This window comes from Pristiophorus japonicus, chromosome 15 (assembly GCF_044704955.1).
Source record: "Pristiophorus japonicus isolate sPriJap1 chromosome 15, sPriJap1.hap1, whole genome shotgun sequence".
Taxonomy (NCBI): Eukaryota; Metazoa; Chordata; class Chondrichthyes; family Pristiophoridae; genus Pristiophorus; species Pristiophorus japonicus.
In genome coordinates, this window is record NC_091991.1 from 157,775,742 (window position 1) to 157,802,480 (window position 26,739).

Sequence of the window (26,739 nt, forward strand, 5' to 3'; positions counted from 1 at the left end):
CCTCCCGCGGCCGCGCGCTTCACACCGGTTCCGGCAAATCCCACTCGCCGCGGCCCGGGACCGTGCGCCGCCGCTCTGGTCACCGGGCGTTCGTTTTATCGCACGGAGCGGAATTTACTTTAAAAAACGACAGGCAAATCTTTCATTGGTTTCAGTAAATACACTTTGAGATGACCAGAAAGAGCTGTGAGAAGAGTAGGTTAAGGGTGATCTTTTCCCGGGGGTTCGTTTTTCGGTTGCACAATTTGAGACCAGCTCCGGATGGTGAGAGGGAAGGGGAGTGAGTGAGTGGAGGGGAGGGGAGGGGAGGGGAGGGGAGTGAGTGGAGGGGAGGGGAGGGGAGGGGAGTGAGTGGAGGGGAGGGGAGGGGAGTGAGTGGAGGGGAGGGGAGGGGAGTGAGTGGAGGGGAGGGGAGGGGAGGGGAGTGAGTGGAGTGAAGGGGAGTGAGTGAGTGAGGGGAGTGAGTGAGGGGAGGGGAGGGAAGGTGAGTGAGTGAGTGAAGGGGAGGGGAGTGAGTGAAGGGGAGGGGGTGAGTGAAAGTGGGGGAGTGAGGGGGTGAGTGAAAGTGGGGGAGTGAGTGAGTGAGTGAAAGTGAGTGAGTGAATGGGGGGGATGAGTGAGTGAATGGGGGGGAGGAGTGAGTGAATGGGGGAGGAGTGAGTGAATGGGGGGGGAGTGAGTGAATGGGAATGGGGGGAGTGAGTGAAGGGGGGGGAGTGGGAGTGAGTGAAGGGGGGGTGGGGGGAGTGGGAGTGAGTGAATGGGGGGGTGGGGGGAGTGGGAGTGAGTGAATGGGGGGGTGGTGGGAGTGAGTGAATGGGGGGGTGGGAGGAGTGGGAGTGAGTGAATGGGGGGGTGGGGGGAGTGGGAGTGAGTGAATGGGGGGGGGAGTGAGTGAGTGAGTTGGGGGGGGGAGTGAGTGAGTGAGTTGGGGGGGGGAGTGAGTGAGTGAGTTGGGGGGGGGAGTGAGTGAGTGAGTTGGGGGGGGGAGTGAGTGAGTGAGTTGGGGGGGGGAGTGAGTGAGTGAATTGGGGGGGGGGAGTGAGTGAATTGGGGGGGGAGTGAGTGAATTGGGGTGGGGGAGTGAGTGAGTGGGGGGGGAGTGAGTGAGTGAATGGGGGGTGGGGGGAATGAGTGAGTGAATGGGGGGTGGGGGGAATGAGTGAGTGAATGGGTGGCGGGGAGTGGGAGTGAGTGAATGGGGGGTGGGGGGAGTGGGAGTGAGTGAGGGGGAGTGAGAGTGAGTGAATGGGGGGGGCAAGTGAGTGAATGGGGGGGCAAGTGAGTGAATGGGGGGGGCAGTGAGTGAATGGGGTGGGGGGAAGTGAGTGAATGGGGGGGGGAGTGAGTGAATGGGGGGGGAAGTGAGTGAATGGGGGGGGAAGGTGAGTGAATGGGGGGGGGAAGTGAGTGAATGGGGGGGCAAGTGAGTGAATGGGGTGGGGGAAGTGAGTGAATGGGTGGGGGAAGTGAGTGAATGGGGGGGGAAGTGAGTGAATGGGGGGGGGGAAGTGAGTGAATGGGGGGGGAAGTGAGTGAATGGGGGGGGAAGTGAGTGAATGGGGGGGGGAAGTGAGTGAATGGGGGGGGGAAGTGAGTGAATGGGGGGGGGAAGTGAGTGAATGGGGGGGGGAGTGAGTGAATGGGGGGGGAGTGGAGTGAGTGAATGGGGGGGGTGAGTGAGTGAAATGGGGGGGGAGTGAGTGAGTGAGTTGGGGGGGAGTGAGTGAATGGGTGGGTGGGGGGGGGAGTGAATGGGTGGGTGGGGGGGGAGTGAGTGAATGGGTGGGTGGGGGGGGGAGTGAGTGAATGGGTGGGTGGGGGGGGAGTGAGTGAATGGGTGGGTGGGGGGGGAGTGAGTGAATGGGTGGGTGGGGGGGGGGAGTGAGTGAATGGGTGGGTGGGGGGGAGTGAGTGAATGGGTGGGTGGGGGGGGGAGTGAGTGAATGGTGGGTGGGGGGGGGAGTGAGTGCATGGGTGGGTGGGGGGGGGAGGTGAGTGAATGGGTGGGTGGGGGGGGGAGTGAGTGAATGGGTGGGTGGGGGGGGAGTGAGTGAATGGGTGGGTGGGTGGGGGGGGGAGTGAGTGAATGGGTGGGTGGGTGGGGGGGGAGTGAGTGAATGGGTGGGTGGGGGGGGGAGTGAGTGAATGGGTGGGTGGGGGGGGGAGTGAGTGAATGGGTGGGTGGGGGGGAGTGAGTGAATGGGTGGGTGGGGGGGGAGTGAGTGAATGGGTGGGTGGGGGGGGAGTGAGTGAATGGGTGGGTGGGGGGGAGTGAGTGAATGGGTGGGTGGGGGGGGAGTGAGTGAATGGGTGGGTGGGGGGGGGAGTGAGTGAATGGGGGGGAGTGAGTGAATGGGTGGGGGGGAGTGAAAGGGTGGGGGGGGGGTGGGTGGGGGGGGGAGTGGGTGGGTGGGTGGGTGGGGGGGGGAGTGGGTGGGTGGGTGGGGGGGGAGTGGGTGGGTGGGTGGGGGGGGGGAGTGGGTGGGTGGGGGGGGGAGTGGGTGGGTGGGGGGGGGGGAGTGAGTGGGTGGGTGGGGGGGGGGGGAGTGAGTGGGTGGGGTGGGGGGGGGGGGAGGAGTGGGTGGGTGGGGGGGGGGGGAGTGAGTGGGTGGGTGGGGGGGGGGGGGGAGTGAGTGAGTGGGTGGGGGGGGGGGGGAGTGAGTGAGTGGGTGGGTGGGGGGAGGGGGAGTGAGTGGGTGGGTGGGGGGGGGGGAGTGAGTGGGTGGGTGGGGGGGGGGGAGTGAGTGGGTGGGTGGGGGGGAGTGAGTGGGTGGGTGGGGGGGGGGGAGTGAGTGGGTGGGTGGGGGGGGGGGAGTGAGTGGGTGGGTGGGGGGGGGGGGAGTGAGTGGGTGGGTGGGGGGGGGGGTGAGTGGGTGGGTGGGGGGGGGGGAGTGAGTGGGTGGGTGGGGGGGGGGGGAGTGAGTGGGTGGGTGGGGGGGAGTGGGTGGGTGGGGGGGGGGGAGGGGTGGGGGGGGGGAGTGGGTGGGTGGGGGGGGGGAGTGGGTGGGTGGGGGGGGGGAGTGTGTGGGTGGGGGGGGTGGGGGTGGGAGTGGGTGGGGGGAATGGGTGGGTGGGGGGGGGGGGAGAGGGTGGGGGGGAGAGGGTGGGGGGGATTGGGTGGGTGGGGGGGGTGGTGGAGTGAGTGAATGGGGGGGGGGAAGTGAGTGAATGAGGGGGGGGAAGTGAGTGAATGGGGGGGGGAAGTGAGTGAGTGAAGGGGGGGAAGTGAGTGAGTGAATGGGGGGGGAAGTGAGTGAGTGAATGGGGGGGAAGTGAGTGAGTGAAAGGGGGGGGAAGTGAGTGAGTGAATGGGGGGGGAAAGTGAGTGAGTGAATGGGGGGGAAAGTGAGTGAGTGAATGGGGGGGGAGGAGTGAGTGAATGGGGGGGGGAGGTGAGTGAGTGAATGGGGGGGGAGAGTGAGTGAATGGGGGGGGGAGGAGTGTGAGTGGGGGTGGGGGAAGAGTGAGTGAATGGGGGGGGGGGAGAGTGAGTGAATGGGGGGGGGGAAGAGTGAGTGAATGGGGGGGGGGGAAGAGTGAGTGAATGGGGGGGGGGGAAGAGTGAGTGAATGGGGGGGGGAAGAGTGAGTGAATGGGGGGGGAGAGTGAGTGAATGGGGGGGGGAAGAGTGAGTGAATGGGGGGGGAGAGTGAGTGAATGGGGGGGTGGGAGAGTGAGTGAGTGAATGGGGGGGAGAGTGAGTGAGTGAATGGGGGGGTGGGAGAGTGAGTGAATGGGGGGGTGGGAGAGTGAGTGAGTGAATGGGGGGGTGGGAGAGTGAGTGAATGAATGGGGGGGAGGAGAGTGAGTGAGTGAATGGGGGGGGGAGGAGAGTGAGTGAGTGAATGGGGGGGGGAGGAGAGTGAGTGAGTGAATGGGGGGGGGGAGGAGAGTGAGTGAGTGAATGGGGGGGGGGAGGAGAGTGAGTGAGTGAATGGGGGGGAGGAGAGTGAGTGAGTGAATGGGGGGGGGAGGAGAGTGAGTGAGTGAATGGGGGGGGAGGAGAGTGAGTGAGTGAATGGGGGGAGGAGAGTGAGTGAGTGAATGGGGGGAGGAGAGTGAGTGAGTGAATGGGGGGGGAGGAGTGAGTGAGTGAATGGGGGGGGGAGTGAGTGAGTGAATGGGGGGGGTGGGAGTGAGTGAGTGAATGGGGGGGGTGAATGGGGGGAGAGTGAGTGAGTGAATTGGGGGGGGGAAGTGAGTGAATTGGGGGGGGGAAGTGAGTGAATTGGGGGGGGGAAGTGAGTGAATTGGGGGGGGGGAAGTGAGTGAATTGGGGGGGGGGAAGTGAGTGAATTAGGGGGGGGGAGTGAGTGAATTAGGGGGGGGGAGTGAGTGAATTGGGGGGGAAGTGAGTGAATGGGGGGGGGAAGTGAGTGAATGGGGGGGGAAGTGAGTGAATGGGTGGGGGGAAGTGAGTGAATGGGTGGGGGGAGAGTGAGTGAATGGGGGGGGGCGGTGAGTGAATGGGTGGGGGGCGGTGAGTGAGTGAATGGGTGGGGGGGGCGGGCAGTGAGTGAATGTGGAGTGACAGAGAGAGACACAGGCATACAAACACAAAGTGAGAGAGACGCACGCAGTGAGAGACAGAGAGAGGCACAGACACACATGCACAGAGAAACACACACACAGTGAGAAAGAGAGACACACACAGTGAGATAGAAAGAGAGACCGAGACACACACACACAGACAGCAAGAGAGAGAGAGAGAGACACATATAAATACATACTCTCCTTTATTTCCTTGGTTTGTATGTATAAAATTAAAAACCAATGCGTATAAGGTGGCCAAGGTTAGTGGGAAACTAGAAGATTGGGAAAATTTTAAACGACAGCAAAGAATGACTAAGAAAGCAATAAAGAAGGGGAAGATGGATTACGAAAGTAAACTTGCGCAAAACATAAAAACAGATAGTAAAAGCTTTTACCGATATATAAAACGGATAAGAGTGACTAAAGTAAATGTTGGTCCCTTAGAAGATGAGAAGGGGGATTTAATAATGGGAAATGTGGAAATGGCTGAGATCTTAAACAATTATTTTGCTTCGGTCTTCACAGTGGAAGACACAAAAACCATGCCAAAAATTGCTGGTCACGGGAATGTGGGAAGGCAGGACCTTGAGACAATCACTATCACTAGGGGGGGTAGTGCTGGACAGGCTAATGGGACTCAAGGTAGACAAGTTCCCTGGGCCTGATGAAATGCATCCCAGGGTAATAAAAGAGATGGCGGAAGTTATAGCAGATGCATTCGTTATAATCTACCAAAATTCTCTGGACTTTGGGGAGGTGCCATCGGATTGGAAAACAGCTAATGTAACGCCTCTGTTTAAAAAAAAAAAGGGGGCAGTCAAAAGGCAGGTAACTATAGGCCGGTTAGTTAAACATCTGTCGTGAGGAAAATGCTTGAAGCTATCAATTAGGAAAGAAATAGCGGGACATCTAGATAGGAATAGTGCAATCAAGCAGACGCAACATGGATTCATGAAGGGGAAATCATGTTTAACTAATTTACTGGAATTCTTTGAGGATATAACGAGCATGGTGGATAGAGGTGTAATGATGGATGTGGTGTATTTAGATTTTCAAAAGGCATTCGATAAGGTTACACACAAAAGGTTACTGCAGAAGATAAAGGTACGCGGAGTCAGAGGAAATGTATTAGCATGGATCGAGAATTGGCTGGCAAACAGAAAGCAGAGAGTCAGGATAAATGGGTCCTTTTCGGGTTGGAAATCAGTGGTTAGTGGTGTGCCACAGGGATCGGTGCTGGGACCACAACTGTTTACAATATACATAGATGATCTGGAAGAGGGGACAGAGTGTAGTGCAACAAAATTTGCAGATGACACAAAGATTAGTGGGAAAGCGGGTTGTGTAGAAGACACAGAGAGGCTGCAAAGTGATTTAGATAGGTTAAGCGAATGGGCTAAGATTTGGCAGATGGAATACAATGTCGGAAAATGTGAGGTCATCCACCTTGGAGGGGGAAAAAAACAGTAAAAGGGAATATTATTTGAATGGGGAGAAATTACAACATGCTGCGGTGCAGAGGGACCTGGGGGTCCTTGTGCATGAATCCCAAAAAGTTAGTTTGCAGGTGCAGCAGGTAATCAGGAAGGCGAATGGAATGTTGGCCTTCATTGCGAGAGGGATGGAGTACAAAAGCAGGGAGGTCCTGCTACAACTGTACAGGGTATTGGTGAGGCCGCACCTGGAGTACTGCGTGCAGTTTTGGTCACACTTTTGGAAGGATATACTAGCTTTGGAAGGGGTACAGAGACGATTCACTAGGCTGATTCCGGAAATGAGGGGTTGGAAGGGGTACAGAGACGATTCACTAGGCTGATTCCGGAAATGAGGGGGTTACCTTATGATGATAGATTGAGTAGACTGGGTCTTTACTTGTTGGAGTTCAGAAGGATGAGGGGTGATCTTATAGAAACAGTTAAAATAATGAAGGGGATAGACAGGATAGAGGCAGAGAGGTTATTTCCACTGGTCGGGGAGACTAGAACTAGGGGACACAGCCTCAAAATATGGAGGAGCCAATTTAAAACCGAGTTGAGAAGGAATTTCTTCTCCCAGAGGGTTGTGAATCTGTGGAATTCTCTTCCCAAGGAAGCATTTGAGGCTAGCTCATTGAATGTATTCAAGTCACAGATATAGATTTTTAACCAATAAGGGAATTAAGGGTTATGGGGAGCGGGCGGGTAAGTGGAGCTGAGTCCACAGCCAGATCAGCCATGATCTTGTTGAATGGCGGAGCAGGCTCGGGGGGCTAGATGGCCTACTCCTGTTCCTAATTCTTATGTTCTTATTAATGTTGGGGAAGTCCAGAACCAGGGATCACAGTCTAAGGATAAGGGGTAAGCCATTTAGGACCGAGATGAGGAGAAACTTCTTCACCCAGAGAGTGGTGAACCTGTGGAATTCTCTATCACAGAAAGTTGTTGAGGCCAATTCACTAAATATATGCAAAAAGGAGTTAGATGTAGTCCTTACTACTAGGGGATCAAGGGGTATGGCGAGAAAGCAGGAATAGGGTACTGAAGTTGCATGTTCAGCCATGAACTCATTGAATGGTGGTGCAGGCTCGAAGGGCCGAATGGCCTACTCCTGCACCTATTTTCTATGTTTCTATATTTTTTACACACACACACACACACAGTGAGAGAGAGATACGCCCAGTGAGAGTGAGAGAGAGAGAGAGAGAGAGACACACACACACACACACACACACACAGTGAGAGAGAGAGAGACATGCCCAGAGAGAGAGAGGGAGACACACACACAAAATACTTTGGAAGAGACTTTGGAAGGGAGATATTTATTTTCTATTCAGCACTAAGGAATATTTGAATTGTTTGTTTACATTTCATTAGATTATGTTTGTAGTATTATTTGTCTGGATGTATAAGTATCACAGTGGTGGATGTGATCCATTACAGGGCAGTGAGAGGCACCAGAACTGAATAATGAGTGATTGGAGCAAAAGTTAACAGTCTGCTGGAGTTAAAAGAAGAATATATTTAGGGGTTTTATGCACATATGCACCTTTTGATTCCTCCTCTCTTCTCTCCCCCCCCCCCTCCCCCCCCCAATTTTAAGTTGATCACGGTCAGCTGGTATTACTAGTTCTGCCCTTTACAAAGAATCCAAAAGAGTTTTACATTGTATCCATTGTGTCCAACTGAAAAATTGGCACAGAGGGTTAAAAAGATGGAAGGTGATGGAGCAATGATCAATAAAGGCAAGAGGTGCAAGGGGGCAGCAGCTTTGAGGTGCTTGATAGATGAGGAAGAGGACGGCACCAATAGTTAACTTATTTATAGCCATTGCACTTAGAAAGACTGTCAAGTCATGCGTGCTAGTCTAAGTGTCCTACCTCGTAAATAGCGGAGAGAAGGCTATTGTGCAATTCCGTTGGAGAACCAAGAAACTCTTGTCGACACGTGCAGCCTGCACGGATGGGGCTTGTATTTTCTAACTGGCCACAGCAAATGAGGCAGTCACGGAGGCTCCACCTGTAGTCATTTACATAGAAACATAGAAAATAGGTGCAGGAGTAGGCCCTTTGAGCCTGCACCACCATTCAATAAGATCATGGCTGATCATTCACCTCAGTACCCTTTTCCTGCTTTCTCTCCATACCCCTTGATCCCTTTAGCCATAAGGGCCATATCTAACTCCCTCTTGAATATATCCAATGAACATATGATCTTTCCACAACTGAAACAGTTAAGTTTTACCCATAGATGGTGTGATAGGTCACAACCAGGAGCTGGACTGCTGGATCTGCCACTAAAAAGACACTGGCTACGTTTGAAGGTTGCTCTTGCCACCTAGTGCACAACCTGGAGGTGTTATCTAGATTCCTTAGAGGAATTGCCTTGAGTTGCTCAGTCCACTACAACATATGCTATAATACATGCATGTTTTATGTAGCGCCTTTCACAACCACCGGACGGCTCAAAGTGCTTTACAGTCAATGAAGTACTTTTGAAGTGTAGTCATCATCATCATCATCATCATCATCAACATAGGCAGTCCCTTGAAATCGAGGAAGACTTGCTTCCACTCTAAAAATGAGTTCTCAAGCGACCGTACAGTCCAATACGGGAATTATAGTCTCTGTCACAGGTGGGACAGACAGTTGTTGAAGGAAAGGCTGAGTGGGGAGTCTGGTTTGCCGCACACTCCTTCCGCTGTCTGCGCTTGGTTTCTGCATGCTCTTGGTGACGAGACTCGAGGTGCTCAGCACCCTCCCGGATGCTCTTCCTCCACTTAGGGAAGTCACTGTTGTAATGTTAAACAGGGATAGATGTGGCATGTCTTCACTTTGAAGAGCAGATTCCACATAGCGACCTGTCGCCTGATGTCAGGAGGTGCAATATTAGACAGGACGAGCAGCTAGGCCATGTTGGTTGGCCTCATAGTACCTGTTATTATATGCATGCTGCCCTTGTCCTTCCAGATGGTGGAGGTCACGGTTTTGAGTCCCCACTCCAAGGTTTGAGCACACAACAAAAATCTAGGCTGACACTCTAGTGCAGTGCTGAGGAAGCACTGCACTGTCGGAGGTGCCATCTTTTGGATGAGGCATTAAATCTACTCCCCACCTGCTCTCAAGCGTACATAAAAGAACCCAATGGGACTATTTCGAAGAAGAGCAGGAGAGTTATCCCTGATGTCCTGGCCAATATTAATCTCTCAATCAACATAACAAAAACAGATTATCTGGTTATTATCACATTGCTGTTTGTGGGAGCTTGCTGTGTGTAAATTGGCTACCGCTTTTTCTACATTGCAACAGTGACTACACTTCAAAAGTATTTCATTGGATGTAAAGTGCATTGAGACGACCAGTGGTCGTGAAAGCACTATATAAATGCAAGTCTTTTTCAGTCAGTACTGATTAAAGTAATATGAAGCGAGGTTTTATTTCCTACAAGAATAAACAGTTTCACGAATTAACCGTCTTAATTACTATAGTTCACACATCTTTGTGAAGTTAAAAAGAATTTGATGTGTGGAAGAATTGAATTGTATTTTGTGTGGTTGCAAAATGTTACTTGAAGGTTACGTCCAAAAATGCTGACTTTGTAGACATTGTTCTAATCCCATTTCAAGATTTACTGATTCAGGATGACTGATGACATTAAAGAGAAGACTCCACCCATCAGCATTAAGGAGGAAGAACATTTTGCAATAGACAATCGAGAAAAAGCTGAAGAAGCTGCAGAAGATGAGGAAGAGTTATCACACGCAGAAATCTTGGATTTGTTTCAGGAAGGGCTGACCATGATAGTCCAGGATCCTTTGCTGTGTGATCTGCCCATTCAGGTGCGTACGATTTAAATGAATCAAAAACTAATCTTAACATTCGTACATATATAATAAACACTTTATTTGGTGATAACTTTTAAGATATATGCAGGTAAACAGTGCCTAACCAATGGAAATCTTATTCTGATACATCAGAACTGCAGCAAAGTGTCTTTGTGCCTGTAATCTTTGTTAAGGATATAAATTGGTGGTATAATCTGATCAAAATAATTTTAACTAAACATACAAAATGAATGTTCTGTACATCCTCAGTTTGAACCAGTAATCTTATTACATTTAAAGATGAGCTCCAGCAGAGACGGTGATAAATATGTAAATGATTTTAAAAAGATAAACTTCAAAGCAATGAAAGAAAAACGGGGAAAAATGCAACTGCGAAGTATTACTAAAAGGTATCTCAGTCAAAAAAGATGGAACACTTTTAAACTAATTTTTGAGCATTCTTCAAAATGGCTGAATAAGCAATTAAAATATGAAACAATATAAAGGCTATAGGGTAAAAGAAAGGAGTATGTTTCTAGCTTTCTTTCTAATTGCTCGTATTATGAAACTGGAAGAACTTTGTGCTTGGCATCTTTAGCTTCCCTCACCTCTAGGGTTTTCTTTGTACTGCTGATATTCATTTAACCCAGATTCAGCAAATTCTTATACTTCTCCCAGAGATCTCCATTTTCACCCCACAAATAAGTTGCCCCAGCATTAGAAAGAGTGAAGAAAAGATCAACATGACTAATCACAAGGGTAACGCGATGAACTGCAAGGGAAGATTAAGATATCTAATTTTTGCAGTCTGGAAAGAAGGTGGCCAAGGGGGAGCCTCATTAAAGAATAGAAAATGGTAAACATGAGTTAATAAAGTAAAACATTGAGGTTATTCAAAATACAATTCGATGCCATTTGAGCGAGTTTGTATATCGCAGGATTAAGCTCCAAAGTGCCAGTGAACTTTTCTAATCGCTTATCTTTCTTAACAACCAGTTAACATGGTTGAAATGTATGAATATAGCCCGGTATAATGTCTGTTTGTTTTGAATGAGTTAGTATTGCAGAGTACAAGGCCTGCATTGTGTTGCTTTATCAACATTTGTAATACACAGTCATTTCAAATCTAGATTGAAGTAACTTAGTCTACATTATACTTGCATCTGAATTTGGAAATTAATTCTAAAGCAATGTATGGAGTGTAGGTGAGCCACAATGGCATATGTTGATTAAATCATTTATTCCTTGTATGCAGCTAAGAACCGGAATTACTTCCAGTAACAGCTTAAAATAAATTTTAACTGTGAACTCACTCTTGCCATTAGCAGGGTCGGTTGTATCCATGACATCTGGAACATCAACAATAGGACAAAGGGTCCAAGTTTCGGCCTGAGTTGCTCCTGTTTTTTTGGAGCAACTGGTTTAGAATGGAGTATCTTAGAAATTGCAATTCTCGGCATTTAGTTTGCTCCAGTTCTAGTCAGTTAGAACAGTTTCAGTTTGGACAGTTTCAGTTTGGAACAGATTTTTTTTTTCAAAAGGGGGCGAGTCCGGCCACTTACACCCGTTTTGAAAGTTTAGGCAGTGAAAACTTACTCCAAATTAACTTTGAATGGAGTAAGTGTAGATTTTTGTACGCTCAGAAAAACCTTGCCTACACTTAGAAAATCAGGCGTAGGTTACAAATCAGGCGTAGGGAATGGGGGCGGGGGTTTAAAGGGAAGTTTACAAACATTAAACACTTCAGTTTTACAAATAAAGAGCCATCATCAATAATAAATGATAAATATATCAATAAATCAACCAATAAATCAATCAAAAAAATTAATTAAAATTAAAAAATCAATAAATAAAACATTTTCTACTTACCGACTGCAGCACCGGGAGCCCCCCACCCCCCAGTGTGTCTCTGTCAGTGTCTCTATCTCTCTGTCTATCTGTGTGTGTGTCTCTCACTCTCTGTCTGTCAGTGTCTGTGTTTCTGACAGCGAGAGGGAGGGACGGAGGGAGGGAGGGGGAGGAAGGAGGGGAGAAAGGGGAGGAGAGAGAGATAGATAGAGCGATCGATCCGGCCCAAGACTTCGGGCAGGGCCCACCCCCGGCACCGGAGTTAAAGATAAGTGGGGGTGGGAGCGGGGGTCGGGTCGGGGGGGGATTTGAGAGAGCCAGCTGAAGGGAGGAAGCAGAAGCTGGGCGTGGGAGGTGCAGCCTGATCTACGCCGCCCCAGTGAGCCCATTCGGCCAGGGCTAGGGGCTGCGTGCTTCGGGCCCCTCCCTCACAGTTTTGGCCGCCTGGAGCTACTGCATATGCGCGCCCACTGTAGCACGCCTGTGCAGAGGTCCCGGCACTGTTTTCAGCGCAGGGACCTGGCTCCGCCCCCCACAGCTCGTGCTGCGCTGCGTCCAGCTCCAGAAGACCTGCAGGGAGCCGGAGAATCTAAGTATTTTTTAGGCGCACTTTCGGGCGTGAAAAATGGGCGTCCAGGTCGGGGCTGCGCCGTTCTAGGCGAGGCCCGAAACTTGGGCCCAAAGAAACTTAAATGCTACTATGTACAGCTGACTTCTTCTGCCACACCGCTCCCCGCACCCCCCCTCAAAATAACTAGCACATACAATTTATAATAAACTTGAAAAAATACCCCGTAAACAAAATATACCTCCCACCTCCCACCACCAAGTCATAATAGTCAGCTTGGGCATATATTCTATCCTGTATATTCTTTGACCAAATGGCAACAGATGAGAACTACGTGGAAGTATTCCCAAGTGCCACTACATGTTGTATTGTACCCACATCACACAAAAATCATCGAGTAAATAGGTTTCTTTTGAATTTAAATATGCCACACAAATCAAACATTTATGTTTTAAAGATGGAATGCTAATGGTGAAGTTGTTGAATACCTTGTTTATTCCAATTCTAATGGAGGTTTTCTGTAACCTAAATATCTCCACTTCTTCCGTTATCCGGTCCGCTCCACTCATAGAATAAACATTCAATTCAACAGTTTCACTAATGTATTTTCCCTGATGGATTAGTGAATTGATTTAGTGAATAGCGGAGACATAATGGTCAGGCAGGTCCCAGATTCAATTCCTGTTCGGTGCTGAGTTAACTGCTCTCAGGCTGAGGATGCTACAATTGACCTCTGTGTCATAGCTTAAGGACAAATGGGCATGATTCCCACTCCTGTTTGCCACCCAGTGACCAATGTTCCCTTTAAGCTGCACGGCCACGTAGCGCTCCAGGGGTTCCGCGCAACCATGAGCCAGCTTTTAAGTTGAAAAAAACACACATGCGTGGACTTTTGAGAGGGCCACACAGCCCGTTAGAGGCTGCACGACCCCCAAAAAATTACATGGAACAATGCCTGTGGCGGTGACCCCTGCTTGAAGTTCATATGCCTGGAATTATGATGAGGACGGAATCAAACATGGCTTATTTGGAAAATAGGATCACATGGCTTTAAAGGTACGGTGGTAACTTGGGTACGTAATTGGCTAAGGGATAGGAGGCAGAGAGTGGTGGTGAACTGATGTTTTTCTGGAGAGAAGTAGACAGTGGGAATCCCCAGGGGTCGATATTCGGACCAATGCTTTTCTTTTTGTTTATAAATGATGAGCACTTGTATACACGGAGTACAATTTCGAAGTTTGCGGATTATACAAAACTTGGCAACATAGTAAATAGTGAGTAGGATAGTAGCGAACTTCAGGAGGGCATAGATAGATTGATGAAATAGGACGACACATGGCAGATGCAATTTAATGCAGATAAGTGTGAAGTAATGCATTTTGGGAGGAACAAAATAGAGGCAATATAATCTAAATGGTACTATTTTGAGGGGGTTGTAAGAGCTGAGGGACCTGGGGGTGCTTATTCACAAATCTTTGAAGGTGGCAGGGCAATTTGAAAGGTGGTTAAGAAAGCATATGGAATACTTGGCTTTGTGAATGGGGCATTGAATACAAAAACAAGGAAGTCATGTTAAACATTTACAAATCACTGGTTAGGCCTTAGCTGGAGTATTGTGTACAATTCTGGGCACCACACTTTAGAAAGGATGTCAATGTCTTGGAAAGGGTACAAAGGGGGTTTAACAGGGTGATACCAGGGATGAGGACCTTCAGCTATGTGGATAGATTGGAGAAGCTGGAATTGTTCTCTTTAGAGCAGGGAAAGTTAAGGGAGACCTAATAGAGGTATTCAAAATTATGAGGGGTTTTGATAGAGCAAGTAGGGAGAAATGTTTTCCCCTGGCAAACAGGTGGGTAATCAGAGGTCATGGATTTAAAATAATTGGCAAAAGAACTAGAGGGGAAATGAGGAGAAATGTTTTCACACACGATGTTGTTATGATTGAAACGCACTACCTGAAAAGGTGGTACAATCAGATTCCATAGGAACTTTCAAAAGACAATTGGATAAATATTTGAAGAGAACTAATTTGCAGGGTTATGGGGAAAAAGCTGGGGTGTGGAAATAAATTGGACAGCTTTTTCAAAGATCGCCCTCCTGTGCAGTAAGATTCTATCTATGATTCCAGACTAAATCTTCACTTCGTCATTCTATTATTTTTTCAGCTGTGTTTAAAGATGGATATTACAAATTTGGGTCTGCTGTCGATACCTTCTCTGGGTTTAGTGCCGAAGGTTGTTTCTGTAAACAGTCTGAGGGCTGGATTTTCAGTTGTCGAATGCCACAGTTAGTGGCCAGAGGGGGCATTAATGGGAGTGCAGCGTTTAGCGCTCCGACTGAAAATTCATCAGAAGCTCACCAGTGGTGCAAACCAGTAGCGCCTGGCTGCTGGCGATCACTCCGATCATGACGTATTCCTGGAACAACGGCTGGAAAAACAGTCATACAGGCTTGCAGAGTCATTAACTAGAGGCTACTTAAAGGGATGAGGAAATGCTACCCTCGGAGGTCACAGTCAGTGCAACGTTTACACAGCGCACGGTGCGCGAGCCTCCGAGTTTGCAGCGACAGACAGAAATAACAGTTCAGCTTGAGAAATAGTGATTTTGAAAACTTTAATGGGTGCATTACTATGCCACGCCTTTAAGACTCGGTTTTTCCCGGGATCTGAATCGGAGTTTGGCGCATGTGCAATGACTCGGTTAAATTTAGCGGCGGCATTTTTGTTAGTATCCCCCCAGCTCTGGTGTGCAATGGCTGATTTATTGCCCCTGTCAGCTCTTCGACCAAATCTGACACATAAAAACACTGCTCCGCCTCGATTAACACCACAACACAGGCGCAACCGAATTTCTCCTCCCGAGAGTCTTACTTTTATAGGAGTTGATTTGTAGTACCCAATATCTACTTGTACGATACCATAACTTGAGGTTGTAACAATAATATCTCCTTGTGACCGGACCAGATATTTGTTTCTTTCACACGTGTGCTTCAATCTTCCTGAAGGCAGATCAACCAAACATTTAATGAGCTGAATCTATAAGCTGCCTTAATTCACAGTACGATGAGCATACAGAATGTCAGAACAGACTCGTTTAATTCAAACAGTAAAACATTCTCACAGATAAAGAAGATGCCTTGCTTCCCCACATCATTAGGTTCTCATACTTGACTTAAAATAGATCACTTCCAACTGTTCTCCAGTATTTCTGACCTCTTAATCTTGGGGAATTCCTTGCAGTTTTTAAGAATGTAATTGCCTTGATGGTTTTCCTATTTCAAAAATCCTCTCCTGGCTAGTCTTTCTCCCAGTAACCGTTTTTTTAAAATCTCTTGCTGATTACCGGCAGAAAATAGAAATAAATGCTTTTCAATGAATTGGTTCTGAGGTGTTTGCCGAGACAGTCTAGCAAATTTCTTATTATTTTACATTCTATGAGGAAACAACAACAACTTGTATTTATATAGCACCTTTAACGTAGTAAAACGTCCCTAGACGCTTCATAGGAGTATTACAAGACAAAAAATAAATTTGACACCCAACACTAGCACATTAGTATCTTAATTACTGATCATCCCACCTATTTTTTGAAAACATGTTTGAATATGTGCTGTGCTTTAAAAAACCCAATAGTAAAAGTAACTTTTGCCACCAAATCCTTTCATTGGAAAAACAGTCATAAAATGCCAAGTTGTGACCTTGCCGATACAAGATGAGCATTTACCAGTACTGATTACTTAAATGTTTTTATTCAGGTTACTTTGGAAGAGATAAATTCTCAGGTAGCTCTCGAGTATGGGCAGGCAATGACTGTCAAAATAAAGAAAGGAGATGGTGAAATTATGCGTGAGTGCATTTTCTTTCATGTTTATATCTTTTCAATTGTCTCGGAAAATGTTAGGGTGTGGTAGTTCCATATATAATGCAACTTTATTACAATACCTACAGTCCTCAGTCATTTAGTATATCTGACTCTTAATTATCATTAAATCATTTTCTAAATATTGCCCTGGCCAATAATTATCCCTCAATCAACATAACAAAAACAGATTATCTGATCATTATCACATTGCAATTTGCTGTGCGCAAATTGGCTGCTGTGTTTCCTGCATTACAACAGTGACTGCACTCCAAAAGTATGCCATTGACTGTAAAGCGCTTCGTGAAAGATGCTATATAAATGTAATCTATCATTTTTTTCTCTGCTCTGGTAATTTGAGGATACGATTCTAGTCATGAGTCAATCCCAAGGAGCTCAATAAGACTATTGGAAAGGAGATAAGGCTATTGCCGATTCATCCTCAACTCCAATAGCACCTCTGAACAAAGAGGAGATGGAAAGATTCCCCTGCTGTGAAGTCTATCACACTGAAGCCTCATCAGTAGCCACCTAGCACCAGTACAAAAGAGAGGGCGTCTATTGGATTCTGCCTGCAACCTGCTTTTTAAAACTACCATCTGTTTGTTATGACAGGACCACTCCTAGGCCCATTCAGAGGGAGAATGTAACCCATTAAGTTTTTATGTTTTGTGGCAGTAAGCTTAGGGTCTTTGGGCTGGATTTTCGGTTTTGCCGTTTTCGGGGTGAAAACGGAGGCGGGGCGGAAAAGTTACCGTCCGGGAATAGATTGCATTCTTGAGAAATTTTCGCCATCTGGGCCCTGCGATGGGCGCAGCATGAAGGGAGGCGTTATACAACTTATGGGAACCTCGCCAACTAAAGTGCAGGGCCTGGAGCGCTCTGAGAGAGGCCTTGTGGTGGTGGGTGGGTGGGGGGAACCATTCCCAAGACATTGCCCACGCCACCACAACATAAATCGCTAAAAAAAAATTAAAGACTAAACACTCACACTTACCTTTTCTGCAGTTTAACTACCTCACCGCCGCCGGCATGGCTGGAAAGCTCTGGTTTACCTGGCGGTCATCGTGAGGCGCGCTTTGGGCGTACGGGTCGGGTGTGAATCAATACTTGCACTGGTGTCGCAACGAGAGGCGTTGCACGCCCGGCACGGCACTTCCCAGTACCGCCGCAAAACCCGACCCGAAGCTCCCGACAGGGTGCAGGAAACCTCACCGCCCCATTTCACGCGCTCCGAGGCGAAACCCGGACCGCAAAAGTCCCGAAAATGCAGCTCCATAATTCATGCTCTCGCTCTCTTCAGCTGTAGTTGTGATTCAAAATGACACTGTCCTGGACCTGAAAAAGGCCATTCAGAGATATGTGCAACTGAAGCAAGAACGTGAAGGAGGAACACAGTATATTAGTTGGTAAGTTATGTTTGATAGTCATTGTGTTCATTTCTTAAGGTAGTGCAAAGATGCATCATATGGAGGACAAGTCGAAATGAAAGTAATCTGTTAATCCTTCAAGCCTATGCTAAAGTTTTTCAATGTTTATTATTTATGCAATTATTACCATGCTAATCTGCCTGGAATAGACATAACGGCACATTTAGATATTGTATTTTATTTAACAATATGTGAGGGAAATGTACTGAACAGTGGTTCTAGATTTGGCAATATTTAATGGTTCAATGCTGTAAACATGAAGGGGTAGAGTTTCTGCTTTTACACACTCGGCGATCTGGGTGCAAATTGTGCCCAAAATTGCGCTGGTTTTGAGAAGTGTTTTTTCTCTCTTGACACATTTGTATATCGCCGAACGTAAAATCTGCCATGAACCAATGCAATCGGGCAGTGTTTTAGAACGTAATTTAAAAATATATATATTTCTGCTTTTAAAAAAAATTCCTTGATATATTTAAGAGTGGTAACTTGGTGCAGTTTGATTAATACAGCTGAAAGTGGGTTTATCACAAAAAAATAAGTATTTTAATCAGAGTGTCTAGTCCACCGCCTGTGAGTAACACAATTTTAAATAACTGAAAATACCTTTCATCAGAACTGCATTATTCGAAGGTCATCGACCTGAAACGCTAACTCTGTTTCTCGCTCCACAGCCTGACCTGCTGAGTATTTCCAGCATTTTCTGTTTTCATTTCAGACTTCCAGCATCTGCACTATTTTGCTTTTAAAACATTAACTTATCTGTTTTCACCATAAATACTGACTGACCTGCTGAGTGTATGGAGAGTCTCTCCCTGAATAGGTGCTACATGGGTGTCACTTCCAGCATTTTCTGTTTTTGTTTCAAATTTCTGTTGCATTCTTTCCATTAGAAATGGATGATTAGAGGGATCCAGGAAGGAGCCTTATAAATTTTCTATTATTCAAAAAGTCAACCTTTAGAGAAACAAATGGGAGAGAAAGGAAGAATTTGGAATAAATTTCTATTCCCTGAAATTTCTATTCCCTTAAGTAACCTGAAATGAATAATTGACTAGAAATTATCCTTGTAATGTTCAGAAACTGAAACTAACTCAATCCCAAGGCTTGTTTGTTTAATTCTTACTTTGCATTCCAAATATAAGCATCACATTTTAAGCGTACTGTAAAAATCATTTCATAGAATCATACAGCACAGAAAGAGGCCATTCAGCCCATTGTGCCTGTGCCAGCTCTTTGAAAGAGCTATTCAATTAGTCCCACTCCCCTGCTCTTTCCCCATAGCTCTGCAATTTTTTTCCTTCAAGTATTTATCCAATTCCATTTCTGTTCTTCAAGTATTTATCCAATTCCATTTCTGTTATATTTATAAATAATTTAACTAGAAGAATTGGGAGTTCTTTTTGTTGGTGTTAGAGTACAATACTATAATCATGTTAGTGTGTAGAAGAAAAGATGAATGGAATGAATTCTATGTAATGTTGTAGTGCAAATTATACGGTTTTCTTTGATATTTTCCTAATTGGACACTTATAGGAAATATATCTGGCGGACATACCATCTGACATTTAATGGAGAGAAGCTAACGGATGACAAAATGAAACTCAAAGAGTAAGTATTAACAAGCTTATGGAATATGGCTTTCCCTTCTTAGGTCCTCCCGGTCACCAATGAGTGGCTTTATATCAATCTTTTGAATAAAACTTAAAAAATGCAGGTATCTTTCCAAAAGTTATTTGATAGAAAAATGGAAATGTACGTCAACCTGGTGCCGAAAGTCTGAGAAGACAAGAATACAAGAATAACTCTTGTGTTGCAAGATAGATGTTGAAATTCTTTGACAAAGTACAAGAATATAGAGTACGTTGTCAGAAAATGATGAAAAAAGGTTGCCTCATTTTCTCTCTGCTTTATCATTTTCCTGTTTGTTCTAGCACCCACCAAAGAGAAGGAGAATAGAATAGGCAAATGACAGGAGGCCTCTTAACAGTCTGGGTAAAACAGAACAGACTGGAGAAAGCAGAGAGAAAATGTAGCGACCATAAATGTCTGACATGTGGAGGAATGCATCACCATACAAAGAAAGTTCAAACCAAACTATTTAGGTTCAAGTCGGCAACAACCAAGACTGAAGGACTCCCACATATCTATAGGGATTCTGCTGGAACGTAACCAGCTGAAACCCCGCATCTATTTAGTACAGAATACAAGTAAACTTCCTGCTGATTTTCCAGCTAGGTCCGTCCTACCTTTTGGGGCATTGGGTTATAAACTTATCTGGAACTGAGTGAGAATGATTCCAGCCTACAATGGCAGGTCTATCAATCAGGTCCCATAAATGAGCCAAGTTGGCTAGAAAGTCATCAATAATGTCGAGTATACTGCAATTATACTTGGATTACTGAGTCTGCCACAGAGGATTGACTGTCCTGTCCCAATCTCCAATCGCCAGACATATTGGGCTCAGTTTTGGCCGAGTCTGTTTTTTAGTGTACTTATGTGACAGATTAGGAAAAGGGGAGGTGCAACGAGACCTGGGTGTCATGGTACATCAGTCATTGAAGGTTGGCATGCAGGTTCAGCAGGCGGTTAAGAAAGTAAATGGCATGTTGGCCTTCATAGCGAGGGGTTTGAGTACAGGGGCAGGGAGGTGTTAGTACAGTTGTACAGGGCCTTGGTGAGGCCACACCTGGAGTATTGTGTACAGTTTTGGTCTCCTAACTTGAGGAAGGACATTCTTGCTATTGAGGGAGTGCAGCGAAGGTTCACCAGATTGATTCCCGGGATGGCGGGACTGACATATCAAGAAAGACTGGATCAACTGGGCTTGTATTCACAGGAGTTCAGAAGAATGAGAGGGGATCTCAAACGTTTAAAATTCTGACAGGTTTAGACAGGTTAGATGCAGGAAGAATGTTCCCAATGCTGGGGAAGTCCAGAACCAGGGGTCACAGTCTAAGGATAAGGGGTAAGCCATTTAGGACCGAGATGAGGAGAAACTTCTTCACCCAGAGAGTGGTGAACCTGTGGAATTTACCACAGAAAGTTGTTGAGGCCAATTCACTAAATATATTCAAAAAGGAGTTAGATGTAGTCCTTACTACGAGGGGGATCAAGGCGTATGGCGAGAAAGCAGGAATGGGGTACTGAAGTTGCATGTTCAGCCATGAACTCATTGAATGGCGGTGCAGGCTCGAAGGGCCGAATGGCCTACTCCTGCACCTATTTTCTATGTTTCTACCCGAGTTGCATCCGGAGATGCTCCAAAAAAAAATGTTCCAACTTTGGTCGCTGTCTGGCCTCTTCCCTGTTGCCGCGCAGCGTGGCCAGTCGCCTCGGGGAGTGGAGCCTGCGTTCTGCGCTGGAAAATGTGCCGGGACGTCTGCACATGCGCAGTGGAGAATAGTAATGGCCGCACATGCTCAGTAGCGCTGCGAATTGGCAATCAGCCATTTGCAAGTTGATGCTATTGTAAACAGGGTTTCCACTGCACTTTCGGTGAAGTTACAGGTGCGAAGCGGGAGCAGCTCCAAGGTAACTCCTGCCTTACAGCTCTTTATAAAAGTCTTTTTCTTAAAGTTTCCTCTTACTTACAAAAAAAACCCAACAGCTGGTCACCAGTGTAATCTCTCTTTAACTTGCAAGACAAATCAATGGAGTGGGTTTAAGTGTTTCCTATTTTTACTTCCAATGTACATTTGTCCCCATTGAACTTTATTTGCCACAAACAACATGAAGCTTTCTTTGTAAGATCCTGGCTGCCTCCTCAAAGCCCACAGCCCCATTAGTTTGGTGTCATCTTTGAATTTAATTACCTTGGCCTGAGATTGTAATTTTACATATACCAGGAACAGGGAAGGCGTGAACCCCCGATCATCCACCCTATCCCTGCCCTATTTCAACCTTGCTTCCTTTTGTACCCTGTTCGATTGCTCCCACCCCTAGCCCAGGCCGAGTGGCCTTCCGCACCGGCCCGCTACCTTCCCGGGCTGAGTGCAGAAAGGTGAATTGCAGTTTGATGCTGAAGGTAGGACTTTAATTTTTTTTAAATTCGTATTTCAATTGTGCAAAGGAAGGATGGTTCTCCAAGTCTGTTCCCTAAGGTTTGGTTGGTTCAGGTCCAGGTCCTCTCCGCTTCCCGCCCCTATCCCAGACCAAATGGCCTCCGATGTACTTCCCTGCGCTGATTTCTTTTAACTCTCAGTAAGGGTTTTCTCAAGTGGCCACATACTCTGGCCTAAGTAGAAATGGAGTAACTATTAGCTGGCCAAAGTTGCCTCAATGGCCAGAACTGGCATAGGTGGCTGGTAACGCCCCCTTTTGAGAAAAAAAATACGAACCTAAAAAAAAGTAACTAAGTGAGTTACGCTGGTGCAAATTGATTGGGGAAATTGGGATTTTTAAGTTAGGCCAGAAAAAGCAGCCTACTCCAAAAAAAACGGAGCAACTCCTGGGGAAAATTGAGCCCATTATCTTGAAGTTAACTAAACTCCAGGAGAATATGCTTACCTTCCCCCTTTTGTCCATTGGAAAAGGTAAAAATAGTAACTTGGAAAATACTCGTTAAGCATAGCTCAAAAAGCACAGATTTAGTAATTAACAGGGCCATTCAGAAACACTAGCCAATAAATAGCAAAACTTAAAATTGTCTCTTAAAAAATGTTCTCATTAAATCATATTAAACTTTCTCTTCTTACAATAATAGGTGGGTTCAAAAGCAAACATAAATCAGTTGAGCTTTGCTCTAGTTGTTTGACATTATCTGAATTGCATGATTGGATCATTAGTTTTCATCGCAGTTAATGGATAACATTGAAATGAATCAAAAACAAACCTCTTTATTCACAGTATATTTTGTGATCTGTTGGAAAACCCATAATCATTTATTCAATGCCGTAGGCATAAGGCCAGAATACCATCTTGTTTACTTTATCAGCTAGCTGTCAGCTCTGGCACTGCTTTAAGTAGGTACAATTTGCATGGTATATCTGCCTGGTTTCTTGTTGTCTCTTCAATTAATGCATAACTGACATACTTATTGGCATGGACAAGGAAACTTGCTTAACAAGAAATGCTTACTCAATTCTAAAATGTAAATGTTTCGCTTTCAGTTACGGTATAAGGAATCGAGATGAAGTTACCTTCATAAAGAAGCTTCGTAAAAAATAAAAGGTTGGTAATCCTGGCAGTTCTGAATTAGGGGGTTTATTTTCTACTTAAAAGAGATGGAGAAAAGTTTTAGTGCACTGTGTCTTTCCCATGTCTCGTTCATACAATTTATCATAAAGCCCTTCTTGTTCAGAGCCAATGTTTCTCCAAACATGTCACATCCCAAAGGAGTCCCTACAGTTCAGATCCAGTAAGATATGCTCAACTAATAGCCACAGTAAGTATCTTCATTGAGGAGAATCCCAGTTTGAAGCTTTCATTATTTTATACTGGCTGAGTGCACATCATTATTGACAAGGTAGTAAGTTAACTAATGAGAGATGACATCATAACCACTCAAGAAAACTGCCTCATAGCTCAACCAGTGTATCCAGTCTGTGGCTGAAGCATACAAACGGGAAAGGTCTCCAGTCCCTGGTGGGGAATCTTAGCCAGTGTGGCAGTAGAGGGTACTGCAATTGATGAGGCCTGATTGCTTGCTTACAGAATGTGATGCCCCTTTAAAAGCTGACTGGCTCAAATTTAACATTAATGGGATGGCAGAACGATCTTCACTGTTTTGCATATCGGCATTTAATTCAGTGACAAAGGTTTCAATCCCAGTTCAGCACCTGTCCAGCTTAGTTTTTTCCTGTGATAATCAGCATCTATTTGATTCACATCTGTGCTTGCAACTTTTCTATTATGTTGGTACCTTGAAACTGAAAATCACTTAAAAAAATATTAGTGGGAAGTGAAGCAGATTCACTCTTGTATTAATGTCTTACTGCATGCATAAGTCAGAGTTCATACAGAAATCCCATTACAATGATTTGGAAATCCAGCTGTGAGCTTATTGAAAGTACTGCTAACGGAAAGACGAGCCTTGTCATATTCAGCCTCTTGCTATTAGCAGGAGTCTGGAAACATTTCTCAGGCAGTGAAATCTGGGAATGAGCTTCTGCTTTTTAGCTAAATTCAAAATATTTTGAGTGATCAATTCCCAGGACCTCAGTCCAATGATTGTGTTTCTGTTTTCAAGCTTGCTAATTAAGAAAGCAGAGTATTTTTTAAATGGTGAAAGATTGGGAAGTGTTGGTGTTCAGAGGGACCTGGGTGTCCTTGTACACGAATCACTGAAAGTTAACATGCAGGTACAATAAGCAATTAAGAAAGCAAATGGTATGTTGGCCTTTATTTCAAGAGGATTTGAGAAAAGAGTAAATATGTCTTACTGCAATTATATAAGGCCCTGGTGAGACCGCACCTGGAGTATTCTGTACAGTTTTGGTCTCCTTAACTAAGGAAGGACATACTTGCCATAGAGGGAGTGCAATGAAGGTTCACCAGACTGATTCCTGCGCTGGGGGGATTGTCCTATGAGGAGAGATTGAGCAGACTCGGCCTATATTCTCTAGAGTTTAGAAGAATGAGAGGTGATCTCATTGAAACTTACAAAATTCTTAGAGCTTGACAGGGTAGATGCAAGGAGGATGTTTCCTCTGGCTGAGTCTAGAACCAGGGGTCACAGTCTCAGAATAAGGGGTCGGCCATTTAGGACTGAGATGAGGAGAAACTTCTTCACTCAGAGGGTGGTGAATCTCTGGAATTCTCTACCCCAGAGGGCTGTAGAGGCTCAGTCTTTGAGTATATTCAAGCCCGAGATTGATAGATTTTTGGATATTAAAGGAATCAAGGAATATAGGGATAGTGCAGAAAAGTGGAGTTGAGGTAGAAGATCAGCTATGATCTCATTGAATGGCGGAGTAGGCTCGAGGGGCCGAATGGCCTACTCCTGCTCCTAATTCTTATGTTCTTAAAGGAGAACAAAAGTCTTTTAATTGGATAAAATATGTTAATAAAAATATGGATACTATACTATACTATAAAAAATGACAAAATATGGATACTATACTATAATATAACTATAAAAAAGGACATAAAAGCACTGGAGAAAGTGCAAAAAAGATTTATAAGGATGGTTCCAGAACTGATAAATTCCCGCTAGCAGGAAAGATTGAACAGGTTCCGGCTTTTTCTTTTTAAAAGTGAAGACTTAGAGGTGACCTGATAGAGGTCTTTAAAATTATGAATGGGTTAGATAGGGTAGATGTAGAGAGAATGTTTCCACTTGTGGGAGAATCTAAAAATAAAAGCAATAAATACAAGATAGTTACTAATAAATCTTGTAGGGAAATAATGAGAAATTTCTTTACTCAGAGAATGGTTCAAATATCAAACTCGCTACCACAGGAAGTGGTTGAGGTAAATAGCTTAAATGCTTTCAAAGGAAACTGGACGAGTACATGAGCGAAAAGGGAATAGAAATATATGCTGAAAGGCTGTGAAGAGGCCGATGTAATGGAGGATACTCTTGTGGAGTAGAAACATCAGCACAGACTGGTTGGGCCAAATGGCCTGTTTCTGTGCAGTTTATTCTATGTAACAATCCATGCTAGAAACATATATGTGTGAATGTTGGATAAGAATATTTCTGAGGTTGAATAGCTTGCACACAACTAAAGGCCACTTGGGAAAAGTACCAGAGAGTGAGCGGCACCTATGGAACTACACCCCAGGAGGAGTCAACACCTTCAAAAGGAGGAAAATTGGCAAAAAAAGAGAAGCACTCGATTAATTTACTTTGCTAATATTTTATATGAAAAGTTATGCTGATTTTTTTTTCATACCATTATCTGACACATGATGAGCATCAAGTAGGTGAAAGACAAATAGTGGCTTAAGGCTTCAAAATGTACCACTATGTTTGGTACTGTGATTTTAGCAGGGGATTGCTGGCAAATATCTACACACTGGGTGTGAATTAGCTTGACCACTGTAAATTCGGTAGAAACCCTGCATACTTTCAAATCCCTGCAGCAGTCAGTGGTAGCTCTAGCTTCCCTTATAGATTGCCTGAACTTTCAACCAGTTACAGTTTTATGACTCGCAATGAGGTGTCTTTTTTAATAGTGTTTTTATTCTTAAAGGGAAAAAGTTAAGTCTAACACAACTGCTTTTCTGTTTTTCCCCCCTTCCAGATCTACGTACCTATTACAGTGGTCTGATTGTGTTCTTTAGAGAGAGAGCTCAGTTCCTTGCTTTCTGCTTCTGACAAAGCTCTTTGCTCTATCAAACTATGGTAAAGGAAGAAAAGCACACAGACTTGAATCATTCATTAGAACTTTAAAGGTCAAGTAACAAAACATTTTTAGGATTGTCACTTTGTAATTCTATGTACAGTATTCTATTGGCAGAATTGTTTTTCAGCAGAATAAAGTGTTTATTGAATTGTTCAGTCTGTATTTTAGAGATTCGCATTTTTCTTTGCATTCTAACCATCTGATTATGTCATAGTCTCAATATGTCTTAAATCTGTTTGAATACAGGATTATCACACATTCGACTAGACTTGTACAGATTAAAATCATTATAGAATTTATTTACAGATTAAACGATATTTAAGCTTAAGTATTGGGCAGCATGCAGTATATATCATTTTTAAAAAGACACAGCTAGAATGTCCACTTAAAATCAGTTATTCTTTCAGCTTGTCTCTATTAGTACAGGTACAACGTCTGAAATCTGGAATCCTCTGGATCAAATCCGTGCCGGATTTCGAGTTTTGCCACATTCACAAAGGTCCTCCGCTCCTCGCTGCTTGCCGATTCACTCCGTTCACCGATTCCCGCTGCTCCTCGCAGCCAGCCGATTCCCGCGACCCTTCGGCGCTGCACTTTTTACCGGTTTCCTCATCCATCACTGCCCGATGTCGCCATCTTGGCCGCCTCAAAAATGTCCTGTTTTCGGATAATATTTCTGGACGGCTCCATCTACATGCGCAAAATGTACGGTTTTCGGACAATTCCGGTTTTCGGAGTTCCGGATTCGGGACGTTGCACCTATAATGTTCACAAAGGTAAAAATTCAACCTGTTCAAACGACTGTCCTGGGTGATAATAGCCCTTTTGAGGCTTTAAAAACAGTGGAGTAGAATGTACGCAGAGATTCTCCTGATCTCTCACCATAACTTAGCGGAGAATGACTGGTT

At 45.5% G+C, this 26,739-nt stretch overlaps 1 protein-coding gene across 3 annotated transcripts; it reads left to right on the forward strand.

The window, feature by feature from the left end:
• Positions 1-37: 37 nt before the first annotated feature.
• Positions 38-25,974, forward strand: snrnp25 (small nuclear ribonucleoprotein 25). Of its 3 annotated transcripts, none has more exons than XM_070901187.1 (7): positions 38-195; positions 9,637-9,849; positions 16,010-16,100; positions 17,417-17,522; positions 19,077-19,151; positions 22,652-22,712; positions 25,730-25,974. In XM_070901187.1, exons 2-6 carry the CDS (start codon positions 9,652-9,654, stop codon positions 22,707-22,709), a joined length of 528 nt encoding a protein of 175 aa, XP_070757288.1. In that variant the 5' UTR covers positions 38-195; positions 9,637-9,651; the 3' UTR covers positions 22,710-22,712; positions 25,730-25,974. The 3 variants fall into 3 exon arrangements, with proteins under 3 accessions (XP_070757288.1, XP_070757290.1, XP_070757289.1); XM_070901189.1 differs by having other exon boundaries at positions 38-133; XM_070901188.1 differs by having other exon boundaries at positions 187-264.
• Positions 25,975-26,739: the final 765 nt, after the last annotated feature.